This window comes from Lontra canadensis, unplaced genomic scaffold, assembly GCF_010015895.1.
Source record: "Lontra canadensis isolate GAN:19392208 unplaced genomic scaffold, GSC_riverotter_1.0 scaffold23, whole genome shotgun sequence".
Lineage (NCBI taxonomy): Eukaryota > Metazoa > Chordata > Mammalia > Carnivora > Mustelidae > Lontra > Lontra canadensis.
The window spans coordinates 9672267-9685073 of NW_022631017.1; the positions used below are offsets into that span (position 1 = coordinate 9672267).

Here is a 12807-nt window from a genome sequence, read left to right on the forward strand (position 1 = left end):
GCTGAGTGAAATAAGTCAAGCAGAGAGAGTCAATTATCAAATGGTTTCACTTATTTGTGGAGCATAACAAATAGCATGGAGGACAAGGGGAGTTAGAGAGGAGAAGGGAGTTGAGGGAAATTGGAAGAGGAGGTGAACCATGAGAGACTATGGACTCTGAAAAACAATCTGAGGGTTTTGAAGGGGCGGGGGGTGGGAGGCTGGGGGAACCAGGTGGTGGGTATTGGAGAGGGCATGGATTGCATGGAGCACTGGGTGTGGTACAAAAACAATGAATACTGTTATGCTGAAAATAAATTTTAAAAATTTAAAAAAAAAAATGGGCAGAAGACATGAACAGACACTTCCCCAAAGAAGACATACAAATGGCTAACAGACACATGAAAAAATGTTCATCATCACTAGCCATCAGGGAGATCCAAATCAAAACCACATTGAGATACCACCTTACACCAGTTAGAATGGCCAAAATTAACAAGACAGTAAACAACGTGTGTTGGAGAAGATGTGGAGAAAGAGGAACCCTCTTACACTGTTGGTGGGAATGCAAGTTGGTGCAGCCACTTTGGAAAACAGTGTGGAGATTCCTTAAGAAATTAAAAATAGAGCTTCCCTAGGACCCTGCAATTGCACTACTGGGTATTTACCCCAAAGATACAGATCTAGTGAAAAGAAGGGCCATCTGTACCCCAATGTTCATAGCAGCAATGGCCACAGTCACCAAACCGTGGAAAGAACCAAGATGCCCTTCAGTGAACGAATGGATAATATCGGAAGATGTGGTCCATATACACTATGGAATATTATGCCTCCATCAGAAAGGATGAATACCCAACTTTTGTAGCAACATGGACGGGACTGGAAGAGATTACACGGAGTGAAATATGTCAAGCAGAGAGAGTCAATTATCATATGGTTTTGCTTATTTGTGGAGCGTAAGGAATAACACAGAGGACATGGGGAGATGGAGAGGAGAAGGGAGTTGGGGGAAGTTGGAGGGGGAGAAAAACCATGAGAGACTGTGGACTCTGAAAAACAATCTGAGGGTTTTGGAGGGGCAGGGGGCAAGAGGTTGGGTGAGCCCTGTGGTGGGTAATAAGGAGGGCACGTATTGCATGGAACACTGAGGGTGGTGCATAAACAATGAATTCTGGAACACTAAAAGGAAATTTTAAAAATAAGTAAAAATTAAACAGAAACAGAAACAAAAACAAAAACCTTAGCCAGGATCCTATAAGTCTTCTTTAGCATATGAAAATCTTTTTGGAAACTTCCTTTGTCTTTACCCACCCTGCAACTCCAAAGTATGTAATGAACTGCTCCTCACAATTTGAGTGCAGCTCTTTCTGCCCATGGGTTCTGTCCCCCGTGCTTTAACAAAGCCACTTTTTTGTACCAAAAACATCTCAAGAATTCTTCTTGGCCATTCATTCATGAACTCCCACTTCAAATCACATCACCGTGATCTTTCTAGGGATATTGTGAACTTCATGATTTAAACCCAGGATGAACACATAATTATCTCCAAACCAGGATACTGGAGAAGCACTGGGGGACCCACTAGCCATGAAGTTGGGGCAGAGGCATATAAACTTGGACAAACTAGGATATCCCATAACTCTATTTCAAACAGAAATTGAGAATGAACTGCCTTTTAAGAAAACCATCCATGAATTTGTCTGGCTAATTGTTTGCTTAGTGTGCATCTCTACTCCATGCCTGTAGTGAGTTGAATGGTAGTCCCCCAGAAGACATGTCTTCGTCCTGTTCCCTGGAAGCAGTGCATGTGGCCTTATTTGGAAAAAGGGTCATTGTGGATGCACTGAATTTAAGGATTTTGAGAAGAGAGAATCTTAGTTGATCCAGATGAGCCCTAAATCCCATCACAAGAGTCCTCATAAGAGACACACAGGAAGAAGAGGAGAAGGACATGCAAAGACAGAGATCTGAGTTATGCAGCCACAGGCCAAGGAGAGGAAAGGAAGATTCCTTGGAGAGGAAGGGAAGATTCTCCATCAGCGCCTTCAGAAGGTGCTGACACCTTGATTTCAGATTTCCTGCCTCCCAAAATGTGAGCAAATAAATGTCTGTTGTTTTAAGCCACCCAGTTGGTGGAAATTTCTTACAGCAGCCCTATAAAACTACTACAATGCCTTAACTCCCCAACCCCCAAAGCTATGGGTTCTTTTTTGCAGGAAAATTAAGTTCATGCTAAATTCCTAGAGCCACTTCAGCCATCCCTATCAAACCAGAAATGCCATCAATATTATTTACTTGTTTGGGAGAAAACACCATCACATATAAAATGATAGGAAACTTAACAACTTCCACTCTTACCCTGTGAGTGACTTCTGACATACTTCCAACTGTTCGTGCAAATGAGGTAAAAGTTGCCCCATGGTTTCATCTCCAACACAGCAACTGATCACATTGGGGTTCTCATGAGCTCGCTGCATTATCTTCATCCAGGACTTGTCAATATTCTGAAACCGCTTTGCTTCCTAAAACAAATTCCTAGTCAGTAATTAACATTTGAATAAAGCAAAGTCTTCATTCTGGAATTTTCTAGAGTTCCTCAGACCGGCTTCTATTAGTTCTCAGTCTACATAATTTAAAGGAGCAATTTTTTTTTCATCTGCATTAATTCTGGACAACAAAAAACCAGCCATAAAACTGCCTGTTGAAATACTGCTTTGTCACAATGGAGCTTATCGCTTATTTGTTTTCTTACATTTAATATATTTTTCAAAATGCCACACAATTAATTTGCAGAGCTATCAACTTAAAGCTCAAATCTAGTCTTTCAGCACCCCAGGTGTTTGGTTTGATGAGCAAACTGAAGAAGCATGAAAATAATCTGATCTCAAGATCCTCTGAATAATTACAGCTCAAAAATACCCCAGGAAAAAGAAAAAAAAAAAAAAAGTAAAACCCCAGAACAAAGCTTCATTTACATTCTCGCAAATGAAATTTCTCTATTTACTATGGATGATATTAAGCTTTGCATTCAATTGCAAAAAATGCCTCAAGAAATGGCATAAACTTGATTCTTAAAATTTTTAAGGGTATTTTTTCTCAACAATACAACTTTCTGATTGAAAAAGAAAAGAATTATTTTTAAAAATGTGTTGTTACAAAGGGAAACAAGTCATTTTCAAAACACTTTTATCCTTGATTTTTAATTTATATAGATTCTGTATTTATAGAAATTCAGAAAAAGCAGCCTTAATTTCATAAGAGGGACATTACCTTCATAGAATAAAGCTATTAGTAAGTGTATTTACTTAAAAGGCCCGAATAAAGCTGTTTTAAAGATTTTTGTTAAGGGCTTCTGAAGATGTTTCTTTGCCCCATGGTATATTTCTGATCTATTACTGGTCAACTTACTAATAGTTAATTTGTGCTTATACAATACAGATTAATTTTAATTCTAATCTCAGAGGAAGATTGTAAGGTAACCTCTTAGAAGAGATGAACAACTATAATTTAATAGTACCACATCTGAATGTACCTCACAACCTCAGAAAACCTGGAAATTTGAAAATATGTGAATCCCTTCTTTCTACTAATGTAAATTAAGAAATCAGCACATTTTTAAAATTTATTTTGCAAAGGAGTTGTATAGTAAATATTTTAGGCTCTATGGGCCATATGTTCTCTGTTACAACCACTCAAGTCTGCTTGGGCAATGGTAAAGCAGCTGTAGACAGAACATAAATGAATAGATACAGCTGTGTTCTGATAAAACTTATTTGCAAAAACAGATGTGTGGGCCAGAGATCTCCAACCCTGGTTTAAATAATCAAGATACAGCCATATGTCTTTGTAAAGTCTTCTACAGAGACATACAGCCAACACACATCAAACTGTATGTTTGGTAGTTACAAAAGCCATATTTACCTGAGGGAGTTGTTTGGCAATATCTCCACCTACAAAGACAGCTTCAAGATAAACCCAAAGGTTCTGGACTACCAGCCACTCTTCAATTATATCTGAGGAAGTGGACAATTTATACACCCAACTCTGGATAGTTTTTTTAAATGGAGCATTATATCTAAAAAGTAAAAATGGGAAAATACCGTATTTGAAGGATGATGCAGAAAATAGTATGGCCTAACAAAGTAAATTAGAGGAGGGGTGCCTGGGTGGCTCAGTGGATTAAGCCGCTGTCTTTGGCTCAGGTCATGATCTCAGGGTACTGGGATCGAGCCCCACATCAGGCTCTCTGCTCAGTGGGGAGCCTGCTCCCCCCTCTCTCTCTGCCTGACTCTGCCTACTTGTGATCTCTCTCTCTGTCAAATAAATAAAATCTTTAAAAAAATAGTATATTAGAGGAGAAACATTCCTTTGGAAATGAACTTTTTTTTTCCCTAAAAGTCAGTTCCTAATAAATTTCATACAGCGAATGAGATATTTGCTTTTCTAGGCATAAAACTCATTATCATTAAAGTGATTTTCCTTGTTTCTGTGTATGAGTCACAGACCAGGAAGATGGGCCAAGTGTTGGGACACAGAGGTACAGCAAAATGATTGTGCTGGTTGTTTCTGGAAGGAAAGTGAAGACACGGAATAAGGTGTTTTTAGAAGACTACTGTGAACCAAATCTAAGTGAGCACTGACTGCAGGAATAACACATAGGGCACTGTTCCTGGTCTCTGTAACTATGATGACAAGGCCAATAGTCAAGATTGAGGGTTGATGTCCACCTACAGATGTGCTCTTCTCACCCATAGACTATAATTCCACCAGGCACTATGCCTAGATTCTAGGGAGTTAGAGAATAGTTGGCCCCAAATAGCATGCTTCCTCTTTTCTCAACATCAGGGCTAGCTGCAGAGTTTGTGAGAATTTGAGGTGTCCAGAAAGCTGGGCCCAGCCAAGACAGACAAGAAATACAGGGGATGTCATGCAAGAAGTGATGGGAAGCTACCAGGTAAGGACCCAGTTACCTATAGTTGGATAAAGAAGGTGATCTCAGTTTGTGGCAATGACAAGTAGTTTTGGTGTGGTGTAGTGACATTGCTGGTAAGTGACCATTACTGATAACACTCTTCAAAGTTTTCATGATCCAGGGTGGGGTGACTTGCAGTTGCTTACATACAGAAGGGGGTTCTTCTGGGTATAGTCTGATGTCTGAATACAACCCATAACTTCTCTAGAAGCCCATGCTATATAGAGAGGTATATGGGGAATTATATAGGAGATACATGAGCTATTCAGGTAGTAAGAGGCTTTTGACTCAACACCCAATTTATACTGTCCACCTGGCCAACACTCTAGAGCCAAAAGAAGTCAATATGCTAAAAGCATCTTCAAAATTAAGACAAGCACACTAAGATGGTACAGATGGACACTTCAGTGGGTTGAAGCACCTAGATATTTGAGGATAAAAATGGTCCTGCACAGAGAGAGGAAAAAAAAAAAAAGAATCATTTTTGATGTTGTGTAACTTCCCAGCATCAAAAAGGGAGACTTGAAATAAGATCTAGCATAACCACATTCTGCCCTTTGGTCATTGCACAACTTTGGCTAGTGGAACCTGTCGTGATGGATAGTTAGTCCTATAGATCAATCAGGAATCCACCAGCAAGGTGTCACCAACCAGGCAATATCTGGAGTTAAGTCTCACCTATGGAGATAAATAATTTCCTCCTGAAGTCACACCCAGGTAGCCCTAGAGACCCAGCAGGCACTGCGTCAGCTTTGTGTTTACTAGTACTATAAATAAGTATTATACTAATCAGGCTAAATCCAAGTTAAGTATGGAACTAAGAAACGCTTCCAATCCCAAATTCGTTGGCTACAGCACTGTTCAGATGAATCTACAGTCTTTCTTCAAGAGGACATCATCCAGGAAATCAGCAAGGCAAAATTTGCAATGAGCAGTGGAAGCAGTATCCCATAAAGTTTAAGAACAACTGAATATCCTATGGTCACCTTTGCCAGGATTATTCAGATTCCCTGAAAGCAGAGATATATGTAGAGTTTTAACCCCAACAAGTCAACCCAGAACTCCCAGAACTCCCAGAACTAGGAGTTTTGGAGTTAGGTCATTATCCAAGTGCAAGTGTGCCTTTGAGGCCAGCAGTCATGGAGGGTATCATTCATTAACCAGTGGTTCCAACCTAGAGAAGGGATATTAGAATTCCCATGTATCCCAGACATTGATTCTGCTAATGATGAGGTTGTGACATATTTCTTAGGTGTGCTGAAATGAAGAACGGTTGAGAATTATTGCATAGTCAGCTAGGGGATTAGAGGTTGCTAATGTCCAGATTATGACCTGACAGTATACTTAATCTGAGTCCCATTTCCAAAAACTGCACTCAAGGTCACAGTCACCTTCCAGCTGTTTCAGTAATCCAATGATGGACAGGTTGTCTCACTTAGGGAAAAGTAAAACCAACACACATATAGACAATTTTCCTCATAAAAGAATGCATGAAGGGTTTACATAATAAGCCCCTAATAATATATTCCTTTCATGTGTTGCCAGCATACTTTTCCTGGGTCAGTGGGTGAACACCTGAGCAGGGCCAGCCTAGGAAGGCAAAGATAACAACTTGGAGGAACCAAAGAAAAGAAAACAAAATGAATATGTCATCTCAGTGGGGAGCCAAGATGTTCAAGAGATAAACTGCCAATCTGGGGGGAAATAATTATGACGGTGCCCACCAGAAAAACAGTTAAGAAGAAATGAGTACCATAAAGAAGAGACAGAAGCCATGATCGTTAGGGAAATAGGTAGCTCATTTAAGGACAGACAAGAGGGAGCCCTTGAGTTCAGAATCTTGTGTTATACCACAGCTGCAAAACTGGGCTTTCATCCGTATTATATAATCCTAGAAACCAAGTTAAAACCTTCCCCCAAAGTATAAAATTACCTGTTGCTTAGTAAGGAACCTAAGACCATTAAACTATCCTCCATCAAGGTGATGATCTCTCCTGATTCAGTTCCCTTGAGAAGGAGCTCTCCCTTTCCCTTAAATGCTGCAAAACTCAGGTTCTGGTTGGTCCAATTTTCAATCACCTGAGTCAGCTTGGCTTCAATATCCTTCTCCTTAATGGCAGATATGCAAATATCCTTCAGAGGGAGATCAAAGAATATGTCATGACATTTCCAATTAAAAATTAAGTGCCTTAGAAAATCATAGCATTTTCAAGCTTGAACCTAGAAGTCATTTAGTCATTTTACAGCCAAGGAAACCTTCTGACCATCTGACTACTAGTTCTTTTATGGTACCATACACACACAATAGCAGAGTTTAAATCTTCATGTTTCTTGATTACATTTTAATTGGAGTTTTTTGGCCAAAATGGAAATAATAACAGCTGCTCTATCTTAGCAGGTTGTTACAGGAAACAAGGGAGAATATATGTGGGGGGTCCTTTGAACTCTTCAAAGTAGCATAGAATCATTTCTGTATTCCATCCTGCTCTGGCCCTAAATGAATGTCTCATTTGCTTAAAAGTCATTTCTTTCTTTTTTTTTTTTCCTCACAGGGTTTCCTGTTTTTCTGAGAGTCCTTGATATGAAAGTCTCATAAAGGAAAATAAAAGTAACATATTTTCCCCACCATGCCTCTATTTGTTTTCATACTTAGAATCATCGATCTTAGAGATGGAAAGGAATTGAAAGGGGCAAGGTATTTCCACAAATAATTATAATACAAAGTAGCATATAATAAATGTCCTCAGAGTGGTATGACTTGTTGGGAGTTCTGAAGAGGGAGAAACGACTTCTGCCCACAGTCAGGAGGGAAGGCCTCACTGAGGAGGGAGCATGTGAGACTGAGTGGGATTCCCGTGGTGGTGGGGGCAGACACTCTACAGGGAGAGGAAAGAGTTCCTTTAGAGGTGGTGAGTCCCAGAACAGAAAGAATCCAACTTGGCAAACAGCAGGACATGCAGAGCAGAGCAAACAGGACGTACTGGCATACACAGTGCTGAGAATCTGTTTTGGGGCACAAATAGTAACTGAACCCTAGAATTCCTTGAAATTATAAAATGGCCTTTTTCAAAGCACAGCTTATAAATGGCTATATTCTTCAGTATAAAACCTACTTATAAGAATGAGATGGACACCAAAGTTCTTTTTCAATTCTTCATTTCCTTCAATAGTATTGGAGTGGCATTTATAAATAGGCCAAAATTCTTTGAAATATATATTGCTGGCATATATGTATTGTTAAGAAGGGGAGAAGGAGATGGAGAGCCTGGGTGGCTCAGTGGGTTAAACATCTGCCTTCAGCTCAGGTCATGATCCCAGGGTCCTGGGATCAACTCCCGTGTTGGGCTCCCTGCTCTGCAGGGAGCCTGCTTCTCCCTCTCCTTCTGCTGCTCCCCCTGCTTATTCTCTCTCTCTCTCTCTCTCATAAATAAATACTTTTTTTTTAAAAAAAGAAGGGGGAAGAAAAGGCAGAAAACTCAAAATCATATATATGAGAGATTTCCAGTTACATGGTACAGTTCCTCACCTCCAAAAATATAGAGTAACTGATAAAATGCAAACAGAGAAAGTAGAAAACATAGCCAGGCTTAAAAACCAAACAAACATCTCCATGAACCAGAGCGGAAAAGATACACAGACCAGTAGATGGAGATGAAACCCAAGCTTGAGGGCTCTGGTAAGGTGCGGGGGAGGGGAGATGGCTCAGCAAGCCCTTGTAAACAGTTTGCATCGACATATCTGGTTAAACCTGTGGGTCCCACACAGAGGCAGACCCCTGGAAACTGCCCATCCTTTCTGTGAAAAAGGCCTATTTGCTTATATTAGAGCTTTTGCCTGAGGGGCGGGCATCTAATTTATTCACAACTTGGGGTCTCCCAAGATACTCTCCCAAGATGGAGGCTGGTGGGCACCATTGTTGCAGTGTCCATCTACCTCATCGTAGGTCACCAATATCTCCCAGAAGGGAGCTTATGCACATTTCAGGCACCCTGGTTTTTGTTTTTGGTTTTTTGTTTGTTTGTTTTTTTTTTTGTTTTGCAGCTGCCACACAGGGAATCTGGATGATCCCCTGATTCTGGTGGCAAATGAGGCTTGTGTTTGAGATGTCACAGGACTAGAATAAATGGTGGGCAGGGGGGAGTTCTTAACTAGTTACCCACCTTCCAGTGCTGAACGCTGAGACATCAGACTGAAATGCCCAGTTTCTTACTGTGAAAGAGGCCTATTGCTTTTTCTTCACAGCTGTGGCCTGAGGAGCAGGGTCTTAATTAAACATATATCCAAGGGTCAACTGTAATCCTCTCCAGAGACTTTGAAGGGTGAGTGTGATATTCAGACTCCTTATGCTGTGCTCCCAAATGCTGGCATCTCCAACAAAGGAGCCTGTGTAAAAAACTGGCACTCCACAATTGTGGCTGTCACCCAAAAGGCACATCCCTTGATAGCCTGACTGTGGTGACCAGCAGGGCTTTTGTTCTTGGGTTCAACAGAATGGTAGCAAGCAAAGAAATTTCTTAACTGGCTGTCATTCCTGGCTTCAGTGCAGAGAGAACAGACATAAATGTCCATCTCCTAGTATTCCCTTAAAAGAGGCATATTTGCATGCTTTAATAGTTGTTGCCTAAGGATGTAGTTTCCAATCAGCCTAAGTCTAGGTGCTGACTGAAATCCTCCACTTTGGGACCTGATAGGTCTTGTTACATCCTCAATTACTGAGAGCACCTAAAGACAAAGTAGACTACTGGGACAAACATAAAGGTTTGAGAGACAACCAAGAGCTAGGGCAGGCTTGAAGGATAAGGTTTATCTCCTCACAAGGCCACTCCTTCAGGACAAGGAGAGGTTATTGTTTTATATGATGCATAAAAATCAATGCAGAGCAAAGTAAAATGAAAAAACAGGAATATGATCCAAATAAAGCAAGTAATGTCCTCAGAAAAAGACTTTAATGAAACAGAGATGAGTGGTTTACCAGATAAAGAACTCAAAATAATGGTCATAAAAATACCCACCAAGTTCAGGAGGATAATGCATGAACAAAGTGAGAATTCCAACAAAGAAAAAGAAAATATTTTAAAGGTACCGAGTAGAAGTCATGGAGCTGAAGAATACAATCACAGAACTGAAAAGCACATAAAGGAGTTCAACAGCAGACTAGATGAAGCACAAGAAGGGATCATGAACTTGGAAGACAGGGCCCAGAACTTACCCAACCAGAGCAAAAAGAAAAAAGAATGAAAAATAATGAAGACAACTTAAGGGACTTATAGATCCTGTGAGGCAACATTCACATTATAGGAATCTCAGGAGGACAAGAGGGCAGAAAATGTATTTGAAAAAATAATGGCTGAAAACTAGATATCAGAAGCCCAGAGAATTTCAAAGCAGATGAACCCAAGAGACCCACACCAAGAGACTATAATTAAAGTGTTAAAAGTTAAAAACAAAGAGGAAATCATAAAAGTAGCAAGAGAAAAATAACTTGTTAGGTGGGAAACTCCCACAAGACTAACAGCAGATTATTCAGCAGAAACTTTGCACACTGGAAGACAGGAGCACAATATATTCAAAGTGATGACAGGAAAAAAATTATCATGAATACCCTACCTGGAAAAGTTGTCCTTCAGAATCAAAGGAAAGCTAGAGTTTTCCAGACAAGCCTAAACTTGAGTTCATCACCACTAGACGAACCTTACAAGAAATGTTAAAGGGACTTCTTTAGGCTAAAATGAAACAGTATTAATTAGTAACAGGACATATATGAAAGTGTAGATCTCACTGGTAAAGGTAAATATATAGTAAAATTCAGAATAGTCTAATGTATTAAAGGTGGTAAGTTAACTACTTAAAAAGCCAATATGAAGGTTAAAAGACAAATGTAGTAAAACTAACTATAACTACAATATTTGTCAGTGGAGACACAGATAAAAAAATGTAAACTGTGGTATCAAAAACAAAATGTAGTGGGGGGATAGTAAAAATGTAGAGCTTTAGAATACATTCAAGCTTCAGTTATCAACTGAAAACAAACTGTTATAAATATGTTGTTATATATAAGCCTCATGGCAACCACAAAGAAAAAACCTATAGTAGATACACAAAAGATAAAGCATACCACTACAGATATACAAATAACAAAAGAAGAGAGCGAGAGAAGACAAGAACAAAGGAATTACAAAAGAGCCAGAAAATGAATAACAAAAAGGCAATAGGCACATACTATTAATATTAATAGTTCTGAGGAATTCACCAGCAATGCAATACAGAAATAAACAGATTTTTTAAAAAATGAGAGCTAGTTAAGGGACAAGGAGGATAGATTGAGGACCTCCCAAACTAACATATTTCACATAATCATCTTATCTCCTTGAGTTACTATATTATTTTGCAAAACCAAAGGGAGGGCCACTCCAAATTTTGAGGGTACAATATATAGAGCAATTAGTACACCCTTAAATAAAATGTCCATTTGCATAATTTTCAGAAAAATAAAGAGATGTTCTTTAATGAACCAGTGATTAGATCTTATAAGTTTATGTACCTCTATGTCATCCTTATGTTTAAGTAGTGGTGCTTCCATAATATTTCTAAGACAAAAAGAATCAGATTCCACATCAAATGGGGTTCCAGTTAACTCAGAGATTCGGTCCCAGTGTCTCTGTTTCATTGCCTTATTGGTCATCATTTCCAGCAGAGGACATGACTCACTAAAATCATCAATTCTTTTTTTCAAATCCAAGAAAGCCTGCCAATCTTTAAGTCCTTTTGGGAGTTTACGACACCTTTTAGAGAAAAAAAAAAAAAATCACATCACTACACATTTCTTTGAAGCATTATCTGTATACAGCTTTATATCAGAAGATAAATGTATTTGTAAAATACCTACAGTTCCTATGAAGATAGGCACTATAAAAAGGTAAGCTTAATTCTATTCAAACTCACCTGTTTTGAAATTCCTGCAGTTCTGCATTAATGTTTTCAATGTCTACATCTCCCCAAAGTATTTCATAATAGCCACTAATATTGTTCATTACAGTATCATATAGTCCATACAGCTTCTGCAGCAAGTTGAGCTCTTTTCTGGGAAACCAAATAATTAAGTTATTACATAATGTATATCTTAAAAATAATGTCATTATTGGATAGGCAGAATTCATTCAATCAAACATTTCATACATGACATGTGTAATGTCTTACAGACACCAACATGCAAACAACTCTGTCAGTTTCCAAACAAAAATTTTATTAAAGCCCCATCAATTAGGTCAAGTTTATAGTTTTCAAACATTCCAAGTCATACTATGACTTCACATTAACAAATGGTGTGATTATTATTATGGTTCCAAACATTGCAAACAATGTGACCAGAACCTGATAATAAGATCAAAGCTCAGGCTAAGGTTTTGATTGTCTTTCTTCCAAACGCAAGCTGGTTTTTTATGAGAACATCTGCCTTTAGGAAAGTGACTTATACATCACTTTCCTACTGAAAGCTTTCCCTTATGTACCCAAATGGAATTATATACATAACAAGAATAAGAGGAGTGATTATAGATCCAAGCAAAGAAAAAGTCCTTTATTGTGTCAAACATCAAAAATTGAACACTCAACAGAGTTTGTGGATACTCCCAAGAATTCCTCAGTCCTTAGCAGACCATGAATGTCCCTGAGACACAATTTTAGTTTTTGAGGTTATTTTTTGAGTGGTTCTATTTTTAAGGATTGATAATCATAATTTTATTACTTATTGTAAATAATCCAAAGACCAAAGGCAAGGTTTGCTTATGTTTTTAATATAGTAAAACTCATTCTATCTTGCAATTATCAAAAGGGCACATCAGACCCTTTTATAAATC

The 12807-nt window shown here is 38.8% G+C and overlaps 1 protein-coding gene across 4 annotated transcripts in view; it reads right to left on the reverse strand.

Annotated features, from left to right (window-relative positions):
* The window catches only part of DNAH8 (dynein axonemal heavy chain 8), a 332430-nt gene that overhangs the window by 186325 nt on the left and 133298 nt on the right, over window positions 1–12807 (reverse strand). For all 4 annotated transcript variants that reach the window (XM_032862300.1, XM_032862303.1, XM_032862302.1 and 1 more), the window contains 5 exons: window positions 11894–12031; window positions 11493–11733; window positions 6885–7084; window positions 3901–4054; window positions 2338–2501 (listed from right to left, as the gene is read on the reverse strand). In XM_032862300.1, the coding sequence (XP_032718191.1) occupies window positions 2338–2501; window positions 3901–4054; window positions 6885–7084; window positions 11493–11733; window positions 11894–12031 (897 nt within the window). The remainder of the gene's footprint in view (window positions 1–2337; window positions 2502–3900; window positions 4055–6884; window positions 7085–11492; window positions 11734–11893; window positions 12032–12807) is intronic.